Below are 19441 nucleotides of genomic sequence, written 5' to 3' on the forward strand. Positions count from 1 at the left end.
CCGTTACCTTGCAGCGTCTCCCCCCGCTTTCCTTCCCTTCCCCTCCCTTGCGGTGTTTCCCCCCGGTCCCCTTTCGTTCCCTCGTGCTGTCCTCCCCCCTTTCCCTTCTCTTCCATTACACCATCTCCCCCCCGTCCCCTTCCCTTCCCTGGCACGAGAACCTTTCTCGTGTCACACGGGCTGAATTCAGCTCAGCAGAGTCTGGGTGCTGGGCACAAGAGAATTCTGCCACAGCGTTTCTATTTCTGTTGCGGGAAGGGAGCGATGGGGATACGAGGGGATGCATGACTTGTGCACAGGAAACGTGCACGGCCGGCAGAGATGGCTGCCGTCCTGGGCACCCGCTCTTGCAGAGCATGGTCCTGCTGGGCCTTGGCAGCGGCTCTCCTTGCCACCCAAACTGCTCTCTCAAACCACCCAAACGGCTCCAGCTTCCTCACGTCAGTTGATGGCGACAGACACGACATCAGCAGACTGAGTGGAAATAAAGCCAATTCATTTTTATTGGGAATACTGCATCCAAAACTGAGGTCCCCGGTACAAGAAAGACGCAGAGCTCTTGGATGAAGTGCAGAGGAGGGCCCCTAAGGTGATCAGAGGCCTGGAGCACCTCTCCTGTCGAGAAAGGTGGAGGGAACCAGGCTTGTTTAGCTTGGTGAGGAGAAGGCTCCGGGGAGACCTCACTGCGGCCTTCCAGTTCTTGAAGGGAGGCTGTAGAGTAGAGGGGGAACGGCCGTTGATGAGGCCGGATGGTGACAGGACAAGGGGGAATGGTTTTAAACTGTGAAAGGGGGGCAGAATTTGGTTAGATGTCAGCAGGCGTTCTTCACACGGAGGGTGGTGACGTGCTGAACAGCTTGCCGAGAGCTGGGGGACGCCCCATCCCTGCGGGCATCCGAGGGCAGGCTGGATGTGGCTCTGGGCAGCCCGGTGGCGGTGATCTTCGAGACCCTTTTCAACCCAGGCCGTTCTACGAGTCTTTGGTTTTCTACGATCTTCCATTCACAGGTGGAAATCTGGACGGCTTCCCAGCCCCCGTGCCGAGAGCTCCACCGCGGTCACCACCGATGGCTGCACCTTCCCCTCTGGAGCCGTGCGAGCATTCAGCCCTAGGGAGGCGAGAAGAGCACGGAGCGTTAGGGCTGAGCGCAGGCAAGTGGTGCAGGCCGGGCTGCAGCCCGGCTCTCAGGATCTGCTGCCTACGGAGCTCACCGGAGGAGGTGCCGCTTCTGCTCCAGCTTCTGCCGGTTTCTTTCTGCTGTGCCGGCAAAAACCTCTTGCTGATGGAGGTGCGGCTCCAACCTTCGGAGCACCTGAGCCGCTCGCGGGGAAAGGAGGCTGCAACAGGAGGAGAAAGTCATCCCTCGGGCTCCGCTGAGCCGCCCCTGCCTCTGCCCTCACCCGGCCCCGCACCCCCTGCTGCCCCCCACGTGTCCCCAGCCTTGCGCCCCGCCAGCAGTTTTTGGCCCGGGCCGTGCCTGTCCCTGAGCTGCAGTCACAGCTGCCCGAGAGCCTCAGGCAGCCGGCAGAGCCCACACACACTCACTCAGCATGCAGTGTCAGCTTGGTCGTCGTCCCCATTATACTTCCCGGCAGCAGACCCTCGTCCTTCCTCCATCTCCTTCCCACTTGCTGTCTCCTGGGCTGGGCTGGAGGATGTGGAACACGCACTCTCTCCCTGGCCAGCAGCTGCCAAAGAGGAGACGCTGTCAGCAAAGCGGCTGGGAGCACGGGGCTGTTCCCCAGAGGCCCTCTGCCAAGGGCCCTGCAGCAGGCCCCGGCAAGCAGGAGACTCGTCCCTGCCGGACCATGGCTCCCGCCGCCCTTCCCTTCTCCCTGCAGGGCCGTGCCAAGCTCTCCTCCCGGGAGGAGCAGGCCAGCCCCTGCCATGCTGCACGGCGCCCATCCCGCTCCCACCCCCTGCGCCCTGCTGAGCTCGCACCCTGGCTCAGCGGCTGTTGCCAGCAGGGTCGATCCTTGACGGTACCTGGGGCGGATGCTGGTCCTCCCCTGCGCTCCAGCCTTCCCATGCCGCCATTTCTGCCTGTGCTCGCTCTATTTGCTGTTGGTGCATGGGCCACGTGTGGTCTGCTTCTTTCCACAGGGCAGACTCTTTGCGGAGCTCCTGCAGAGACACAGCAGCATACAGGATCAGCCTCTGCCCCTGGGGCCTTCCTTCAGCTCCCCACTCCTGCTCCTCGCCTCTGCCGGCCTGTCGGCACTGCTTTGCCCCTGAAGGACCAGGGGCCCCAAAGGCAGGCCGGGATCTACAACTCCTGGCCAACGTGGCTCAGAGGCCGTATTCCTCTCTCACGGCCCCTGCTCAAAATCAGTGCTGTGGCAGGTGGCAGGCCAGGAGGCGAGAAGAGACGGGGAAAGTGTGCAGCACCCTCCATCTACCAAAGAGGAGCTGAAGGAGCGGACAGAAATGTGAAACGGTGGCACCCGAAGGGCTGTGCTCCAGATCACTGCACACACAGAGGCTTTTGCTTCCCTCCCTGCAGAAGCACTCAAGGCCAGGCTGGTCGGGCTTAGAGCAACCCGGTCTAGAGACAGGTGTCCCTGCCTGCAGCAGGGGATTGGAACCAGGCGGTCTGAATGGCCCCTCCCTACCCAAACTTTCCTAGGATTCTACCGTCCTATCATTGGTGCAGTCTCAAGCAGCACAGTCCCTGCAGCAAGGCAGAGCCGATACCTGCAGTGCTCTCTTAGACTCCTCGGTGGCAGGGAGTGCAGCGCTGGTCTGGGCAGCAGATGTTTCCTTCTGTCCCGCTTTCTTTGTCCCACGGGAGCTGCCTGCACACGGCGGGAGCGCACTGCAAACAGACATAAGAGGAGTCTGCAGGAGCCCGGGGCACCTCAATTTCCCCCGTGCTCCCACAGCCATCAAGATGGGCTCCGGTGCAGAGCAGAGAGACCCCTGAAGGGAGAAGAGCTTCTGCTATCGGAAGGGATCGGCACTCAGCTCCCCCAGGGACCGGGGACCAGAGTAGAACAAAGCTGGTGTGTCTGCCTCAGGCGATCGTGCTGCGCGCTTGCCGCCCTGGAAAGAACGGCCCCCCCAGGACACACGTGTGTCAGGAGCCTTTGTGGGTGCCGAGAGCTGGCAGCTCCAAAGGGGAGGCCGCTCCTACACGAGCGCACGCATCTCCTTCTTTTTGCCCAAGGCCCTCACCTGCCAGAAGGCTCCTTCGCCACATCTTGCTGCCTTGAGCTCGGCTTGCGCTGCAGCAGCATGGAGGGGGGAAGTGTCTTCCGCCTCTGCAGCAGCCTGCCGGCAGAGACCCCTGGAACCAAGAGAGAAAGAAGTTCTTCAGAGCAGCCCCACGGGCACGGCACGTGAACCTGGATCCGGTCACCCGGCACGGGACAGGACCCCCCTCCTTACAGCTGGGACCCGCTCCTCACCTTTACTCATCTTCCGCTGTATGGCAGCTTTTTTTTCTGCGGCGGCCTCTGCTCTGCTCTTTTCCACGGTGAGCTGAAACCTGGAAACAGAGAGTGACAACCCTTGAAGAAGGATGACCTCCTGCCCCACGCAGCTGGTTGGTGGTATTTATCCCTGTGCTCTGCAGAGCGTGGCGCCCTTTTCCTTCCTGGCCATGCCAAACCAGCACACGTAGCCCAAATTCCTCTGCACGTGCAGTCCATTCTCTCTGAGGGGAATCGGGACAGCTTGGGCACCAGAAACACAACCCTGATTCCCCAAAAAGCCAAAAGGCAGCAGTGGAGAACCAGGAGCCAGACTTTCCAGCATTTCTCCCCGACTAGAGGCTGAGCACGGAGACCCAGCAGGGCACGACCCAAAGGAGGAGGTGGAAGGAAGCCTGTCTACTGGCCAGCTAAGTGCTGCAGAGGAAATGCACTCACCTCGGGAACACGTGGATGCCATGGGCAGCGGTCTCTGGCCCGAAGTCAGCAGAATCGTCTGTCCAGAATCTCTGCAAAGGGACACAGACCTGCTGGAGGCTTGCCAAGGACATTTTTTCATGGCTCTTGTTGACAGGAAGCAAGCCTGGCTCCCATGCCAAGAGAAAGCTGCTCTCCACCAAAGCCTCCTCCGTGAACATCAGAGCTTTGTTCTGCTCTGAAGGAGCAGGATGGCAAAGTAGCGAGGCCGTGCAAGAGCACTGCCAGGCTTTCTGCATGGGCAGAGATCCGGGAAATCTCTTTGCCAGTGGAGAAAGCCGTGGGGGCAAGCGTGGGGAAAGGCATTGGACTGGCCTGCCACGTCCAGGCTGGCCAGCGGTGATCCGACGGCGCACCTCACAACCTCCTCAACTTACGGTGTGGATCAGTGCGAGGACGGGGGCATTGCTCTCCAGCGTTTCAACGCAGCTGCAGAAGAACCTCATGAGGAGGAAGCCGTCTTGGCAGGTCATAACGCCGAGGTTCTTGAACACGAATGAGACGGGCTCCCTGCTCCTCAGGAGGTGACAGTACAGGAGCACGCTCTCCCGCACGCAGCGTGGCACCAAGTGCAGCGGGACGCCGGAGGCTCGCGAGAGCTGCCGGTAGTTGAGCGGCTCAATCTTGACGTCGTCTGCAAGGAGAAGGCACATCCTCACTGCCACAGCCAGCCCATGCAGCATTCATAACCAAATCCCACAGAAAAGGTGCTTTGGAGAAACAGCTCTTGGGCTGCGGTTCCTCCTGGAGGAACTCGCGCTGCACCCCGAGCTTTGCAGACACTTCTCTGCTGCTCCCGGCCGTTTCCAAAGAGCAGGGAGAACACAGCCGGCCGGACGTGGGGCGGGAAGGGGAAGGTGGCTGCTGCCTTCTCACCAGGGATGATGTCGTTGGGAGACTGGAGTTCCTGCAGCCACAGCACCCCGATGTCCAGCTGGAAGACAGGCCTTAGAACCGAAAGCGCCTCTTCTTTGCTGTGGAATTGCTCTCGGACCCCAGCAAAGACCCCGAGTCCCGGAATCAGGACTCCCTGCACAAGGAAAAGACAGAAAGGCTGACGAGCGTGTACTTTAGGGGCGGCAAAAGCCACGAACATCAGGAGCGTGGGGTCACTGCTCTCCACCCTCCCCACTCCTGATGGACAGCGGAGTGAGATGGGGCTCTCTGGAAAGCATTGGAAAAGTCTGTGCTCCCTGCAAGACAGTCACCTCCGCACAGTATTTCCCAACATCCCTCGGCTAGAGAAGAGCCCGGGCATGGACAGCACAGGGCTGAAGCCTGGGACCGATCCCAAGGATTATCCTCGGCACAGGGCCAGAAAAACCCCCCACCCATTTCTCCCTTTGCTCTCCCCGTTCTGACCAGGGCAGAGTGAAGCCCCTGCGTGTGCCAAACGTTTGCTCAGAGCAGCTCTGGCCTTGGCTTTCCCTCCCAGTTGGCCAACAAGCCGCTCTGGGCACCCGGCTTGGGCTCAGCGTGCTGCTCAGTGTGGTGCTCAGGGAGGGATTGCTCTGCGGGGCCCACACTCTGGGCAGGACTGAACCCCTCTCCAGGGCGAGGGTCACCAGCACACCAGCCCACCTTGTCCAGCTTCATCTGTTCCAGGATGTAATCAGACACAGCGTCCCAGACTGCCACAATCTCTGCAAAGGAAAGAAAAGACAAGTCAGGCTCCAGGCCAGCCTCTTCACAGCTGCTTGGCAAGCTCCTCACACAGACAGCGATCGGTGCAGGCACACGCACACACCCCAAAAAAGCACCACCATGGCTACCAGAGCTGGGCTTTGCTCCGATTTCAGCCTTATTCGGAGCCCCAGGGGGAAACGGGGACATAGGAAGCCTCTGGGACACAGGATGCCTTTCCTCCCAGAGCTGCAACCTACGGAAACACCGTCTGCCAGGGAAACCTGGCCTCGGACTGCCCTATCACAGGGGACCGAGCATGCCTAAAGGAAGCGGGGGCTCTGGGCAGCTCTGCTCTCGGGACCTGGCTGCCACGTGGTCCCCAGAGCCCAGCGGGACCCTTGGGCAGGGCTCTCGCAACAGCCCCCAGCCACGTCCAGCCAAGCACAGAGAGCAGGAGCTGCGGCTTTGGACAGCCAGCAGCCCCGCGCGATGCCTTGGGAAGGGGGTCCGGACAGCCTTACCTTCAGCAGAGAGTTCCAGCAGCGTTGGGAACGCGTAGGCCAGCTCTGAGCTGACGCTCACAGTCCAGCAGCCTTCCATGCGGCTTGCCGACAGCCTCAGTTCAGAACTAAGGATGCCCTCCGCCAACAAGGCTCCTCAACCAACCAACAATTCTCTGCAAAGCGCCCCTGCTCCTCCACGCGTCAGTGAGGGTCACCCAGAGCAGCCTGGCTGCCCCGGAATCGACTCCTGGTCGCAGAAGGACAGAGCCCCTGAGCAGTGCTGCAGCAGCGCCCAGGCCCTGCAGGGAAGTGCCGGCCCTGCCGCTGCCCCGGGGAAGATCTGCTTGTGATGCAGCGCATGGCATTGTGACATCAGCCCGTGTCACCTGGAGCTCTGTTAGGCATTGTGACATCAGCCTGTGTCACCTGGAGCTCTGTTAGGCATTGTGACATCAGCTCGTGTCACCTGGAGCTCTGTTAGGTCACCGGCACGGAGAGGGCAGCTTCTCTTCCAGGAGCAGTTCCGCTCAGCTTACTGAATTACGGTACGCAGGAAGGCAAGCCTAACTTTAATGGCTCGGTAAGAGCAGCTGTCTGCCTAATAAACAGAAACCTGTGCATTCACAGGCACACGCACACCAGGTGAGGTTGAAATATCGACCATTGCTGTTCTTTACTCGGCAAACGGCACGAGAACCTGCCATGTGTCACACAGGCTGAGGCTGGTGAGCTGCTGGCACAGCTGCCCAGAGACGCTGTGCGCACCCCGTCCTGAGGGGTGTTCAGGTCCAGGCTGGGTGGCACCCTGCGCAACCTGACCTGGAGCCTGATCTCACTGTTGGCCGCAGCAGGGGGTTGGAACTGGGTGATCTGTGAGGCCCCGTGTGCTGAAAGGCAGCCACGTGGTCTCCCCAGAGCCTTCTGCTCTCCAGGCTCAACGAGCCCCAGTCTCTCAGCCTCTCTCCAAAAGAGACGTTCCTGATGCTGGCCTTTCAAGTCCCGTTGCTGATGTCCAAGTTTTGTGCCCATCGCGTGCTGACGCTGTTGTGCCAATCCATGGGCTCAACAGGGAGAACAAAGACACCAATGTCTTTGGGACAGGCTTATTTTATTGCCTATGACAACGTAACACGAGCAATAGTATTTACTGGCAGCCTCTGTAGCCAGGAGAGAAGCTTAACAGACAAGGCAATAAGCAAGGCAGTGGGCCTACTCATGGCCATGTGAGCTCAGCGATGGAGAAAGGTGCATCACCACCTGCCCCAGCACTTTGCCATCAGCCAGACCCGCAGCCACTGGGGAGCCCTGTTTGCAATGAGGATCTGTGGGGACGTGGATTGGGGATGGGAATGGGGTGGGGGATGGGGACGAGGTATGGAGGGAGGGATACGAGATGGGTTTGAGATGGCTATGGGGTGGATGCGATGGATATGGGATGGGATAAAGGTGTGGGATAAGGATATGGGATGGCTATGAGATGAGGCTGTAGTGGTTATGGGGCCATAGGGGCTACTGGTGGGACATCTCCAGATCATCCTAGAGACTCCTCAGAGCTCCTGGGCCCATCCTCGGAGTTTCCAGATCCTTCAAGGGATCCCTGGGAGCATCCTGGAGACCCCCTGGACATCAAGACCCCACTGGGACATCTCCAGACCCTTCAGGATGAACCCATGGATCCCCCTGGACCCACCTGGGAACACCCCCGCATGCCCCAAACCCCTCGAGGACATCTGCAGATTCTTCTGCATGACTCCAGGGGTGGATAGGGGAGGTTGCGGGAGGGAGAAAAGGGGCTAGCGAGGCTTCTAGAGGTGGAAAGAGGGTCTGGAGGTGGAGAAAGGGTGGAAGAGGGAAACTGGGGGATTGTGGTGGGCTAGAAGCCCTGTGATGTGGAAAGGGGACCTGGGGGTGGAGAGGGGATTGTGAGGGGGAAAAGAGGAGAAAGAGGCTTCTGTGAGTGGAAAGGAGGGTCTGGGGGTGGAGGGGTACATTGTGGAGGGGAATATTGTGGAGGGCAACTTGAGGAGTTGAAAGGGGGAAAAGGGGTTTTTGTAGGGCAGAAAGGGCAGGTCTGGGAGTGGATGGAGGATTGTGAGGAGAAAAAAAAAAGGAGTGGGGTCTCTACAGGGAGGAAAGGGGGTCCAGGAGTGGTGAGGAGGTTGTGGGGGGCTTCTATGGGGTGGGAGTCTGGGGTAGACCTCAGGGGAGTATTGGGGGGGAGAAGAGAGGAGTGGGGTGCCTATGGGGTTGAAAAAGAGTTGGAGGGGAATTTAGTGGGTTGTGGAAGGGAAAGGGGTGAACAGAGCCTCTGCAAGGCAGAAAGCGCATCTGGGGCTGGAGGGAGGAAGGGGTGGGAGGAGAGAGCCAGGGGTTGCGGGGGGCTTCTATTGGGCAGAAAAGGAGTCCGGTTGGGGGGGAATGGAGGTCAAAATGGGGGAACTGACTGCAGGGGTCAGGGAGGAGCACACAGGGGGTACAGGGGACTCCAGAGGTCAGAAAAAGGGGTCAGAAGGTGGGGGGAGCAAGGAGGACACGGGACCCTGGGGGCCAAAGAGAAGGTAATGGGGGGTGATGGGAGACTCTAAGGATCAGAATGGGGGAAATGGAGTGGGGGTACCCGGGAGGAGGAGAGGGGATTCTGGGGGTCAGATAGAGGGGACTGGGAAAGTGGGGGGACTCTAGAGCACAGAATGGGGAGACTCGTGACGGGGTGGAGGGACATTAGAGATCAGAACGGGGTACAGGGGAGGGATCGGGAGGGCGGGGGGACAGATAGGTGGACCCTGGGGGTCAGAATGGGGGAGGCGCAGAGGGGAGGGCTGGAAGAGGACTACAGGGATCAGAACGGGGGAAACGGAAGGGGGAAAAAGAGGGAGGGAGGCGCAACCCCGGGGGTCACACAGAGGGACGGGGGGGGTTGTGGGCGATCCGTGGCAGGGGGAGGGGAGGAGGGCAGTGAAACGCACGGGGTGGGGGAGGCGGGGAGACGCAGGGCAGCCGCCCCCGCCGAGCGGAACCCCGAGCACCACAGTGACGGCACGAGGCCAACGCAGAGCGGCACGCGGCCCCTGCAGCACCTGAACCCCGGCCCCCGCCCCGATGCCCCCCGAACAGCCACCTGCAGAAGCCGAGGCGGCTCTCGGAGGCCCGGCTGCTCCGCACGGCCGCCTCCTGCTCGGGTCGCGGGGCTGATGACGTCACTCAGCGGGGACGGCGCCTCGCCGCAACGACGGAGGACGGCTCGGTTCCGCCTACCGAGGACAGCTGGATTCCGACGGGGGACGGACGGGGCCGGCGGCCGTGCCTTCCCCTGACCTCCCGGCGTCCCCGAGGCACGGGGCGGCGGAGCGCCGCTTTCTCCGCGCGGAGCCTCGCGGCTCCGCCATCCCCCCGGCCCCATCGCTCCGCTTCCGGGGCCCCGGCTGCGGCTGCGGGGACGTGGGGGACCTCAGCGAAGCCGAGCCCGCGCCGCCCCGGCCCCGCTCCGCTCCGCTCCGTGCTTCCTGGAGAGCGGCGAGCACGGGCTGGCGGCCGCCGGCAGGTGGGGGAGCGGGGCGTCCGGCGGGCGGCGCGGCCCGGCGATGGCGCTGGGGAACTCGCTGGAGACGAGCGGCTCCGCGGGCGCCTTGATGTCGCGCTCCAGGCGGCGGTCGCGATGCCGGCCCGAGGCCGGCGCTGTGCGGAGCGGGACACTTCTACGTGCGTGCTGGAACTTTCCTGCTGGAAACAGCCCAGAGCAGCGCGGCACGATGGAGAGATGCGTGTGAACTCGCAGCCTGGTGTTACCTGAACAGTTTCCATGTAAGTCCCTGTTCAGTTTGTGCCTGCAGTGGTTGCAGTTGAGTGCTCTTTTTGTGCTTTTTCTTTTTGTCTCCAGGGCGTTAAGATAGAATTTGACTTTCAGTGTCTCCTAGTCTGCTGGTTTCTGCCTACTAATACACTATTTGTACGCACTGCTAGTCCCAAGTGTAAAAGAAAATACTGCTCTTTTCCTGTCACTTCTGTTCCCTTCTTTGTTCCAACAGGTTTGCTGCTTTTTTTTCTTTCTTTTTTTCTTTCTTTCTTTTTCTTTTTTTTTTTTTTATGGTAAAGCTGAGGCAGACATTTTCAGTCTTCACTATCCTATGGGCTGTAGATGAAAACAAAGAAAACGATGGGCATCGGGCTGAATTGTTCCTGAATAGATGAGACTGACAGCTACTTATTTTGAAGACAATTGCAGTGCCCTTATAATAAAAATTCACAGTAACTCTGGAGAACTGGATTTGAAAATGCCTTGGGACTGCTGTCAGCCCATATGCTAAAAGAGTGGCTTAATTACAGGGAGAGTGTAAGTTAGAAATTTGCAAATATCATAAGGGGAAATCTTGCTTCCCAGCCTGAAGCAGCAGGAACAACCCACTGCATCAAACATTGTTGTCCTTGTTTGAGTGTTCTTATGTGACACCATGTTTCTCTAGGTCATGTGCTGCTGAACTGAAGCCACGGCAAGGAAGACTTCTTGAAAGAGATTGTGGAATCTTTTGCAAACAAAAGTGGTTTATTTACATTGTTTGAAAGCCTCGTTGGGAGTGGAGCTTCTAAAGAGAGATTTTTCTCGGCACAGATGATGTGGGAGATGTCAGTCCCCAGGCACCAGAGCAAGGAGAAGTTACTGAACACGATATTGGTGAGAGGTGCTGCTTAAACTCCGCATACACGTGACTCTGTATCAGAGGTTCTTCTCCAAGTGCTTCATTTGCAGCAACAGACCAGTGTCTGTCATAGCTGTTCATCGTTCCCCTAATGAGAGGGTGCTTTGCAAGAAGTTTCACCTTCAGCTGCAGCGGAGAGGCAGCGTCATCATGCCAGGTTCTGAAGAATTTCTCACATACTTCCTGCTTCCACACTGTTGTCTTCTGGTCTGTTCTGATTCATTTCCAGTTGAAGCTGCCTGTTGAGCTTTGTGTGCTTGTACGCTGGTAAGGGCTGACAGGAAGGCCCGTACTTATTTATGTGTCATCTATGAACACAGGTTAGAGGCATGAAAGTGAAATAATTCCAGCATGAGTTGTGAACTAATGAGGTCTTCCCATTTTTTAAGCTTAACCTGATGATGAAGTCTGGCTTTGAATTTGAGCGTAACAAGAGTAGAATGCTGGTGGCCTCCTACTTGGCTGTTAGTGGTCGGAAACATGTAGACTATTCAGGGTGCAAAGCAATGAGGCTTATGGCCCTTTCTCTTTGTATGTGTGTTATATTTGTGCATCTGTTTTATATATAAAATAGAAGTTTCTGCTACTGCGGCCTCTCTGAAGAAGTTTGTTCATCATGTTTTGAAATACATAACGCACCATTTAAAAAACGGTTTGTGCTTCTTGCTCGTAGGCCAAAGATTTTCCTTGTTAGAGAAGTGTGATGTTATCTCCATTCTGTGCTTTGTCAAAACCACTGACAAGTGCCAATGTACTTTGGTTGCGCCCTTCTGTGAAGTAGCTGTTGCTTCTGCAGGAGTTATTTGTGTAATGTGAACAGGTGCAGAAGTTACTTGAAGAAAGCAGCATCTTACTTGGAACTTCTTAGTTGCAGCTTGTTAGACAGAGGCGAGCAGGTGGGAGGAGGTTGGTGGGGAAGTGCTTTGATGGGAGAAACGTTCAGAGCTCGCTCCTCTAGCAGTGAAACCCAGCTCTGATCAGATGCAGGTCTTCCTAACTCGGACGCAGACCCTAGCTTCTCACAACCCTTGTTGTTGCACAGGTGCTGTTCGGATGCACAGCTGTAGTCTCCAGCACCTCGCGTGGCTTGGCTTGCAGTGGAATTCTGTGTCAGTGTTATTCCCACTGCGCAGATCGTTACAACAACTTTTTCACTCGCCCACGAGACATCGAGACTGGAAACAGGTGCTCCTGAGTCTGTTTGCCTGCTGGTCCCTGAAGTAAGCAAGCTTCCCAAGTTCTTAAATGCATTTAAATGCCGGGTTTTTGGTCCCTAATTCCTTCTGTTTGTTTGTTTTTACCAAAGCAGGATTTTTTCCTCGGGATGGTGTTCACTAGCAACTTAGAACTGCAAGAGAAGTTCAGCACTCAGCGTGGCACACATCAACCTCCTTGCTTACCGTTGCTGCTGTGCAAACAGAACTGTACTGAGAAGCAAAGGTCCTGGTGGGATGCTGTGTGTACTCTCATGCAGAAAAAAACAACGTAGGAATTCTTCAGTTTGGAAATATTGGAAGCAACCTTCTAGAGGGCTTCTGAATAGATTGCCATGGGCTGCATAAAACCAGTTCCTTTTGTTTGAACGTTCAAGGCTTTTTGCTGCAGGGGTGTGAGATGGTGAAGAGCTTTGTAAAAACGGGCTTTATGGTTTCTGATACTGCATTTGTAAAGTACTGGCTTAGGACTAAAGCTGCTTGTTGTGTTCATCAAACAAGTGACGTGTGAGCAGATGGAAAAGAGGGAATGCTAACTGAGGAATGTTTCTGTTGACATTCAGGCCGGACTCGGCAGCCACGGTGAAGCTTCTTGTACAGCGTGGATTGAGTACTGTGTGAGCCCTGGAGAGACACGGCCTTCACCTGCCTTAATTATACACTGGGCAAGAAGCCTGCAAGCAACAGTAAGTTAAGATTGTCTGTAAATAAGTACCGTCTGTTTTTCTCTGATGTGCAAAGGTAACAGGCTAAATAAAATCAGATGAGAATGTAGTATTGAGAAGTGCTGCTGATTTTGGTGGCATGACTGGAGCAACCACCTTGCCTGACAAGTACTCTCTACCTCACGACTCTGAACGGCACAGGTAAAAGCAACGTTGTTTTCTCCCCATGTTGCTTTCTGTGACTATAGAGAGACCTTCTGAAATACGTCCCAAGTGTCAGAGAAAAGTTCTTGAAACTTCTCGAGAAAACAACTGCATCAGAGAAGAAAAAGTAAGAATGACATTTTATTGGGATTTTCTGTGACAGTTTGAATTTCTCTTCCTCAACAGGGCGTTAGCCTGAACTCGTGCGACCAGAAGGAATCTATTGGAAGAAGCGTCTGCTACTGGAAGGAAATTCTGCTTAGGTTGAAAACTATCAAAAAGCACAGAAGTATTCCTGAACCTGCTGATCCTCTCTTCAAGCATTTCCATGGTGTGGACATCCAGGTACTGATGGATATTCAAAGAGGAGAGTAAGAGGGGTTGTACGTCGCGGGCTTGCATGCGAATGGTTGTTTGGTTGGTGTTTTGTTTTGGTTGGCTTTGTGTGTTGATGGGTGGTGGTTGTCTTATTTTTTTGTCACTGTACTGCTAATGCTGAGATTTGGTAGTATCTTTCTGTTGAACTCCTCGGAGTTTTAAAACTCTGTGATTGGAGGACACTGAACTGCCTTAGTACCAGCTTTCTGAAAAGCTGCTTTCCTGTCATACAGGGAAACCAGGCATAGTCTTAACCTCCTCCTGTCTGCCTACTTACTGGATGCTTACAGTCTTACACCGACTGTTCCAGGTGTCCACACTGTGTTGTGTGTGACTTGTCTGTGGCTTTGGTTGTAGGTCCTCCAGGTTGCAGCCTGTGAAGAAGAGGCACGTGTGGCTTTTGCAATGCTGGGTGCAGCTGAAGGCAAAACTGATGATGCTTTATTAGCCTTTGAAGCTGTTAACAATGCGGTTTCGTACTGGAACCTATGCACTGTAAGTTTGTGAATTGCATTCCCTCAGAATGCTTTTCTGTCACTTGCGTTCTGACCAATTCTTCCTGATCGATATGCTGTTACTTAGCTGTGTCAAAGAAAGGCAGAGGAGGTTGAGAGTGATGGTGTGCTACCAGAGGAACAAGAAGAACGCAAAGCCTGTCTTGTTGAAAGGCAGCACTGCCTGATGAAGATGATTGAGGAAAGCTCCACTGACCCGTCAGTAGCTGCCCAAGTAAGTAAAGGAATTAATGCTTGTGTGAATGGTCCTCTTAGTTAATGTTAACAGATGTAGGGCTTTCCTGGGGGAAAACAACAACAAAAGCACCCAGAGTTTCTGCAGAAAGCCGTGTGCACTGTTCAGCCGTAGATCAGGACGCAGTCTCTTGCTCTGAGGAAGAACTGCCCTCACGACTTGCGTTTCCAATCAATTTCTAGCTGCCGCTATCTGTTAGAGCTGTGACGGAAATGCTGAACGCAGTGATCCGGGAGCTTGGGGAGAACGGTGAGGAGGGAAGTCTTGCCTCCAGAAACATCTCACGAGCTGCGCACGTGGAAGTGAAAGATGCAGTTCCATCACCCAAGAAGTTCTCTTCTCACCAACTAACACCTACCAGGTATATTAGCCGGTTACTCTTTTGGGGAAGTGTTCCTTTTGTGTAAGAAAATCCAAGTTCAGTAAGCCTTTGCTCAGACTCTCCTTCAGTGGGCAGAAGATCACAAGTCCTTACTTCAAAAGCTGTGTCAGCAAGTGGAAGCTTTAAAGGTAAACAGCTTTTGTCACTATACTGGATGCAGAACAGTTGATCTTTTTGTTCTGGTAAGTACTTTGTGACCCAAGCATTGAACTAAGCTTCACTTGCCAGGCTGCCTCTTAACTCAGTGAAGAGAACTGCTATAAACATCCGCTTAAATTCAGGGCAAGAGTGAAACTTTGTTGCCTACAAACTGTAATTTGGTACTCAGATATAGGAAGTAATCCTGAGGATTGTGTGTGCAGAAAGTTGTGCTTTCTTCAGCTTAGCTGTTGTCATCTTGGCTCTGGGTTTATTTCTAGCTTCAAGGAACAGTCTCGGTTTTGTAAAGCATGGGCAGATCGTGGATTATTGCAGCAGTTAACTCTTCTTTTTTTTTGTCTCAGATCTTGAACGTGCTTTTAAATAGCAAAGGAGCGTAGGGATCATTCCTTGGGTTTTCCCCACATACCTGTGTTTCATACGTTTCCATTCTCTTAATTGAAACCCTGTCTTTAACAGAATGAAACACGGGAAATGAAACGTAACAGTTGCAGTGTAAGCGTGCCATCTCATCGCTGGCCTGCTGAAAGCTGTGGAGCAGATCCTGTGTCAGATGGTTATGGGAGAGCACAACATGTTTGTGAAGCTCCTTGGAAGGGTAAGTTGATGCTGAATTTTTAATTGACCACGTAGCTAAACAGAGTGAGACTTCTTAAAACCTTTCTGCAGTGTTCTGAGATGAATGAGTAAAACTGGTCCCTGGGGAAAGTTCATTCAAGTCAGAAATGAAAACTGGATGTAAACCCTTTTCTTGGTGTTCCTTTTCAGTTGCTACCTCTGGCCCGTCTGTTTGCAGTAGCCAGTCACCTGCTGTGACTCGCAGTGTCTTTGAAGAACTGCTGCAACCAATGTACCACCAACAGAGGTGAGGACAAACGAATCTGCTCAAGCCATTTCTACTGCTTTGTTGAAAACAGCTGGTTGTGATTCTGTGTGCAGCTGGGTATAACTGCGGTTCCCTAGAGAGCATTTACTGCACTTGAGGTCTGCTGGAGACAGGCAGAAAGTTCCATTATCAGCTGATCTTTGGGATGTGGGATTTGGGAGAAACAGCCAGCAAGAGATGTTTTTAACGTGCTGGCACATGTCCTCTGCTCGTTGTCTGCGATGTTCTTTTCCCCACAGTAGTATGGGGACTTGCTGGTTTTGACTTTTTTGATACTGAAGGAAATGAGTCAGTTCACTTACGCTTCTCTCCAGTCTGTGTGTTCAGATACCATCCAAGTTTTGAACGTATGATTTCAGTTTAAACTGGTGAGAGTTGAGATCTAATTTTAAGGTGCACCTTGCTATGAAGAGTGCACGTTGCATGGGCTTCAGCCCCCTGATCCCTTTTTCTCCTTTTGCACGAGGAAGTAACGGTGTGTTTTTCTTTAGGCACCTGTCTGTGGCATGAACGGAGCTGCACCTCAGCACGTAGACGTGCTCAGCAACAAGCGATCCACGCGCCGCCCCTGCACAGCACTTGTGCTGGTGTGTTTCCTCAAGGCACCTGTGGTGCACCTGTGTGTTTTGATGCTCCATCTGCTGGAATCCTTTCTCCTCGTGGAGGTGATGATCGCTACAACTACGGCCTGCCCCAGGCGAGCGCAAATCCACCTCTGCCTGAACCAGGCTGTTTTACAAAACCTGCGTTTGCACCCACAGCTTTAAAACCTGCAGAGTCCTGTGTCGGTGCCGCACAGGACAAATTAGGATCCGCCTTTGTGAAAAAGGAAGGGCAGTGGGACTGTAACATCTCTTCAGTGAGAAATGAACCCACTGCCCCAAAATGTGTTGCCCTGCAGAACGCAAACAAAACTCGTTCAGCAGTATCTCTTCAAGAAGTTTCCTTTAAACTCGATGGGAAAACCCCAGCGTGTACCTCTCAGAATCTGGCAGATGCTGAAGCGAAGCCTGCAGAGGGAAGATGTAACTTCTCAGTGTGGATGCCTCCAGGCGGATTTAAATTTGGCATAGAGGAGTGCAATACAAATTGCGCTAAGAAAGATGATCCACCCAAGGAGCGTACAGCAGACTTGACAAACATGGATGGAAAAGACAAAAATGAACTGCCCTCAGGTGGTGGAGTTACACTCCAATCTCAAGAAACAGCAAACAGGGACAAGAGTGAACACACCTGTGAGAAAGGCACGTGGATAACACCTCATGTTTCTGGTACGAACGCAGCCAAAGCATCTCCTTGTGGTGCGAACTCTGTAGCTGTGCTGGAGGAAGCTACCAGGGAACAAAGTGACCTCAGCCATGGTGGTGATGGTTCTGATGCTGCTGTAGAGGCCTCAGAGGCTTTAAGCACCTCTGAAACGCCAAGAAAAACCATGGTTTCTGCTCCAAAGTTTGTATTTAGGTCTGAATGTGTCAAGAGCGTTTTCAGTAATGAAAAGACATTCCCATCTGGCAATACCTCTGCCATTGGTTCCCTCTTTGGATTCGGCTTTAATCCTCCAGGAAAGAGCGCTGATGGAATTTCAACATCTCAGAAAGCAGAGCAGGAAAAACCGGGAGTGGCTGAAGCACCCAAAAGCTGCAGTGCAGCTCAGAAGAGCCCAGAAGAGATGTGAAATAAGTTCTGTTCAGTCGCTGTGTCATATCTTCTGGAATTTCATATGCTCAGAGCTCATCGGTAGTACAGCTGCTGCAGACAGGGAAATTGTGGCCAGCACACTGGATAGCTTAAAAATCAAACAACTTCCTGTGCAGCGTGGTGCAGGCAGTGTTGCATTGCTAAAATGAATTTCAAACGCTGGAACCTGTTGGGCTCTTCCTAATGAGGTTCAACACGGCAAAGTGCAGGGTTTTGCATTTGGGCCGGAAGAACCCCAGGCACCTGTAGAGGCTGGGAGGAGCAGTCCTTGAAAGCAGCTCGGCAGAGAAGGACCTGGGGGTCCTGATGGACGAGAGACTGAACATGAGCCAGCAGTGCGCTCTGGCAGCTCGAAAGGCAAATGGGATCCTGGGCTCCATCAGGAGAGGGGTGGCCAGCAGGGACAGGGAGGTGATTGTCCCTCTCTACTCGGCTCTTGTGAGGCCCCATCTGGAGTACTGTGTCCAGGTGTGGAGCCCTCAGTACAAGAAAGACATTGAGATTTTGGAAAGGGTCCAGAGGAGGGCGACTAAGATGATCAGGGGGCTGGAGCACCTCCCCTATGAGGACAGGCTGAGGGAGTTGGGCTTGTTCAGGCTGGAGAAGAGAAGGCTGCGGGGTGACCTCATTGCAGCCTATCAATACCTGAAGGGAACCCACACCCAGGAGGGGAGTAAACTCTTCAAAAGGGCTGACAACAGCAGGACTAGGGGAAATGGTTTTAAGTGAAGGAGGGAAGATTTAGGTTGGATGTTAGAGGGAAGTTCTTTACTAGGAGAGTGGTTAGGCCCTGGAACGGGCTGCCCAGGGAAGTTGTGGATGCCCCGTCCTTGGACGTGTTTAAGGCCAGGTTGGACGGGGTCCTGGGCAACCTGATCTGAATGTGTATGTTTGGTGGCCCTGCTAGGCAGGGGGGTTGGAACTACATGATCCTTGGGGTCCCTTCCAACCTGGGTGATTCTGTGATTCTGTGATCTGTGATTCTGTGATTTTGAGAAGGCAGGGCTTTTCATTCACTTCAGTGCATGATGAGTGTCGAGCTGAGGGTACAAAGCCACTGAAGAAAGGAAAACACTGAATAATTCTGCATTATCTGATGTCAGAATTGTAACAGTGCTGTAGGTGACAACAGCTTCTGGGGAAATCACGCATTACTGTGCTGTGTTTTAGGTGGAGGTAAAGTCTGGAGAAGAATGTGAAGGAATTGTCTTCAAAGAGAGGGCAGAACTTTACAGCTGGGCCAGAGATGCTGCTCAGCGGAAGGAGCGCGCTCTTGGAGAGCTGAAGGTCCTCTTCCGGACACAGCAGAAGTATTCCAGGACCCTCATGAGAAGGGACCAAGTTGTTGAGGTGCGTGCAAAGCATGTCATCGCCACAGAAATGAACTCCTTGCCCTCTGAAACATCAAACTGTTTGAATTTGGACAGCTACAGGTGATGCTGGTGAGTCGGTTGGGTGGTTTTTACAGTTCTTTTCGGTCTCTCCTGCAGTTTGTTTGGCTTTGTTTTACCCTGGAGATCCTACAGAACAAAAGCTGCTGATCTCTGGCTGCAGTGAGTAGAGCTAAGGAAATCTCTTCTTGGGTTTGTTTTCAGACGGTGAAGTGGAAGTAGAGCGAGTTGCGGTCAGATGAGAAGTTCAAGAACTGGCTGATTCTTTCGAGAGGAGATTGAAGAATGCCAGCAAAGCTTGTCAGAGCTGCAGAAGGGCCAGCTCTCTCTGGCAGCGGAGCTGTCAAAGGACACCAGCCCTGTTGTTGTGTATTTTGACGTTTCTGCCAGCGATGAACCTTCAGGACACACAGCCACGGAGCTGCTTTCACACATTGTCCCTCGAACGGCTGAAAAGTTCAGGGCCCTGTGCACCGGGGAGAAAGGCTCGTGGATTCAAGAGTACCACGTTTCACAGGATAGTTAGTGACTTCCTATGTCAGGTAAGCTTAATGTGAAGGCTTTTCACGGAGAGAAAAAACCCACCTGGGCTGCAGCAGCGCATGGATCCTGCCTGAAAGTGGGCTTTTCCGGTTTTTGACTGTAGTGAGAGTAGCCAAAATCAGCAGGGCTGCTGTCAGCAGCGATGCCTCAAGCTTTCCCGACACTTCTAGAGACGATCACGTTTTATTCTTGGACAGCTGTGACTTCATGGGAACGCCACAGCCTGCATGTGAGACTTCATTTTGTTCATGCTGTTATCTGCCTGATCGCTCCTCTTTGACAGCTGTTTGATTTGTGGGCTCTTGAGAGCCAGCTTTCAGCCTTTGGCAGCAGCAGGAAGCGGAGCTCCCGACGTGTTGTAGGCAGCGTTTGCTCTGCTCAGGGGCCTTGGCTGCAGCGTGCGTGCAGAGAACAGCGTGTGTGTTTGGCATGGCTGTGC

General features: G+C 54.2%; 1 protein-coding gene and 1 pseudogene across 1 annotated transcript; one reads left to right on the plus strand and one right to left on the minus strand.

The window, feature by feature from the left end:
• Nucleotides 1–479: 479 nt before the first annotated feature.
• Nucleotides 480–9838, minus strand: LOC125686051 (coiled-coil domain-containing protein 81-like). Its single transcript, XM_048929711.1, has 12 exons — nt 9157–9838; nt 5491–5552; nt 4786–4939; nt 4287–4543; nt 3871–3941; nt 3409–3488; nt 3176–3287; nt 2696–2816; nt 1988–2125; nt 1547–1689; nt 1213–1338; nt 480–1109 (listed from the first exon to the last, which is right to left on the minus strand). Exons 2-12 carry the CDS (start codon nt 5503–5505, stop codon nt 989–991), a joined length of 1338 nt encoding a protein of 445 aa, XP_048785668.1. The 5' UTR covers nt 5506–5552; nt 9157–9838; the 3' UTR covers nt 480–988.
• LOC125685963 (E3 SUMO-protein ligase RanBP2-like) lies at nt 9620–19016 on the plus strand (annotated as a pseudogene).
• Nucleotides 19017–19441: the final 425 nt, after the last annotated feature.

The sequence above is a fragment of the Lagopus muta genome, chromosome 30 (assembly GCF_023343835.1).
Source record: "Lagopus muta isolate bLagMut1 chromosome 30, bLagMut1 primary, whole genome shotgun sequence".
In the NCBI taxonomy this organism is placed as follows: Eukaryota; Metazoa; Chordata; class Aves; order Galliformes; family Phasianidae; genus Lagopus; species Lagopus muta.

Coding starts and splice junctions, on each gene's coding strand:
- LOC125686051 (XM_048929711.1), bottom strand. Junction 3,288..3,408: donor ACAGCGGAAGATGAGTAAAG/GTGAGGAGCGGG, acceptor TCTTGGTTCCAG/GGGTCTCTGCCGGCAGGCTG. Junction 2,817..3,175: donor GCGAAGGAGCCTTCTGGCAG/GTGAGGGCCTTG, acceptor GTCTGTTTGCAG/TGCGCTCCCGCCGTGTGCAG.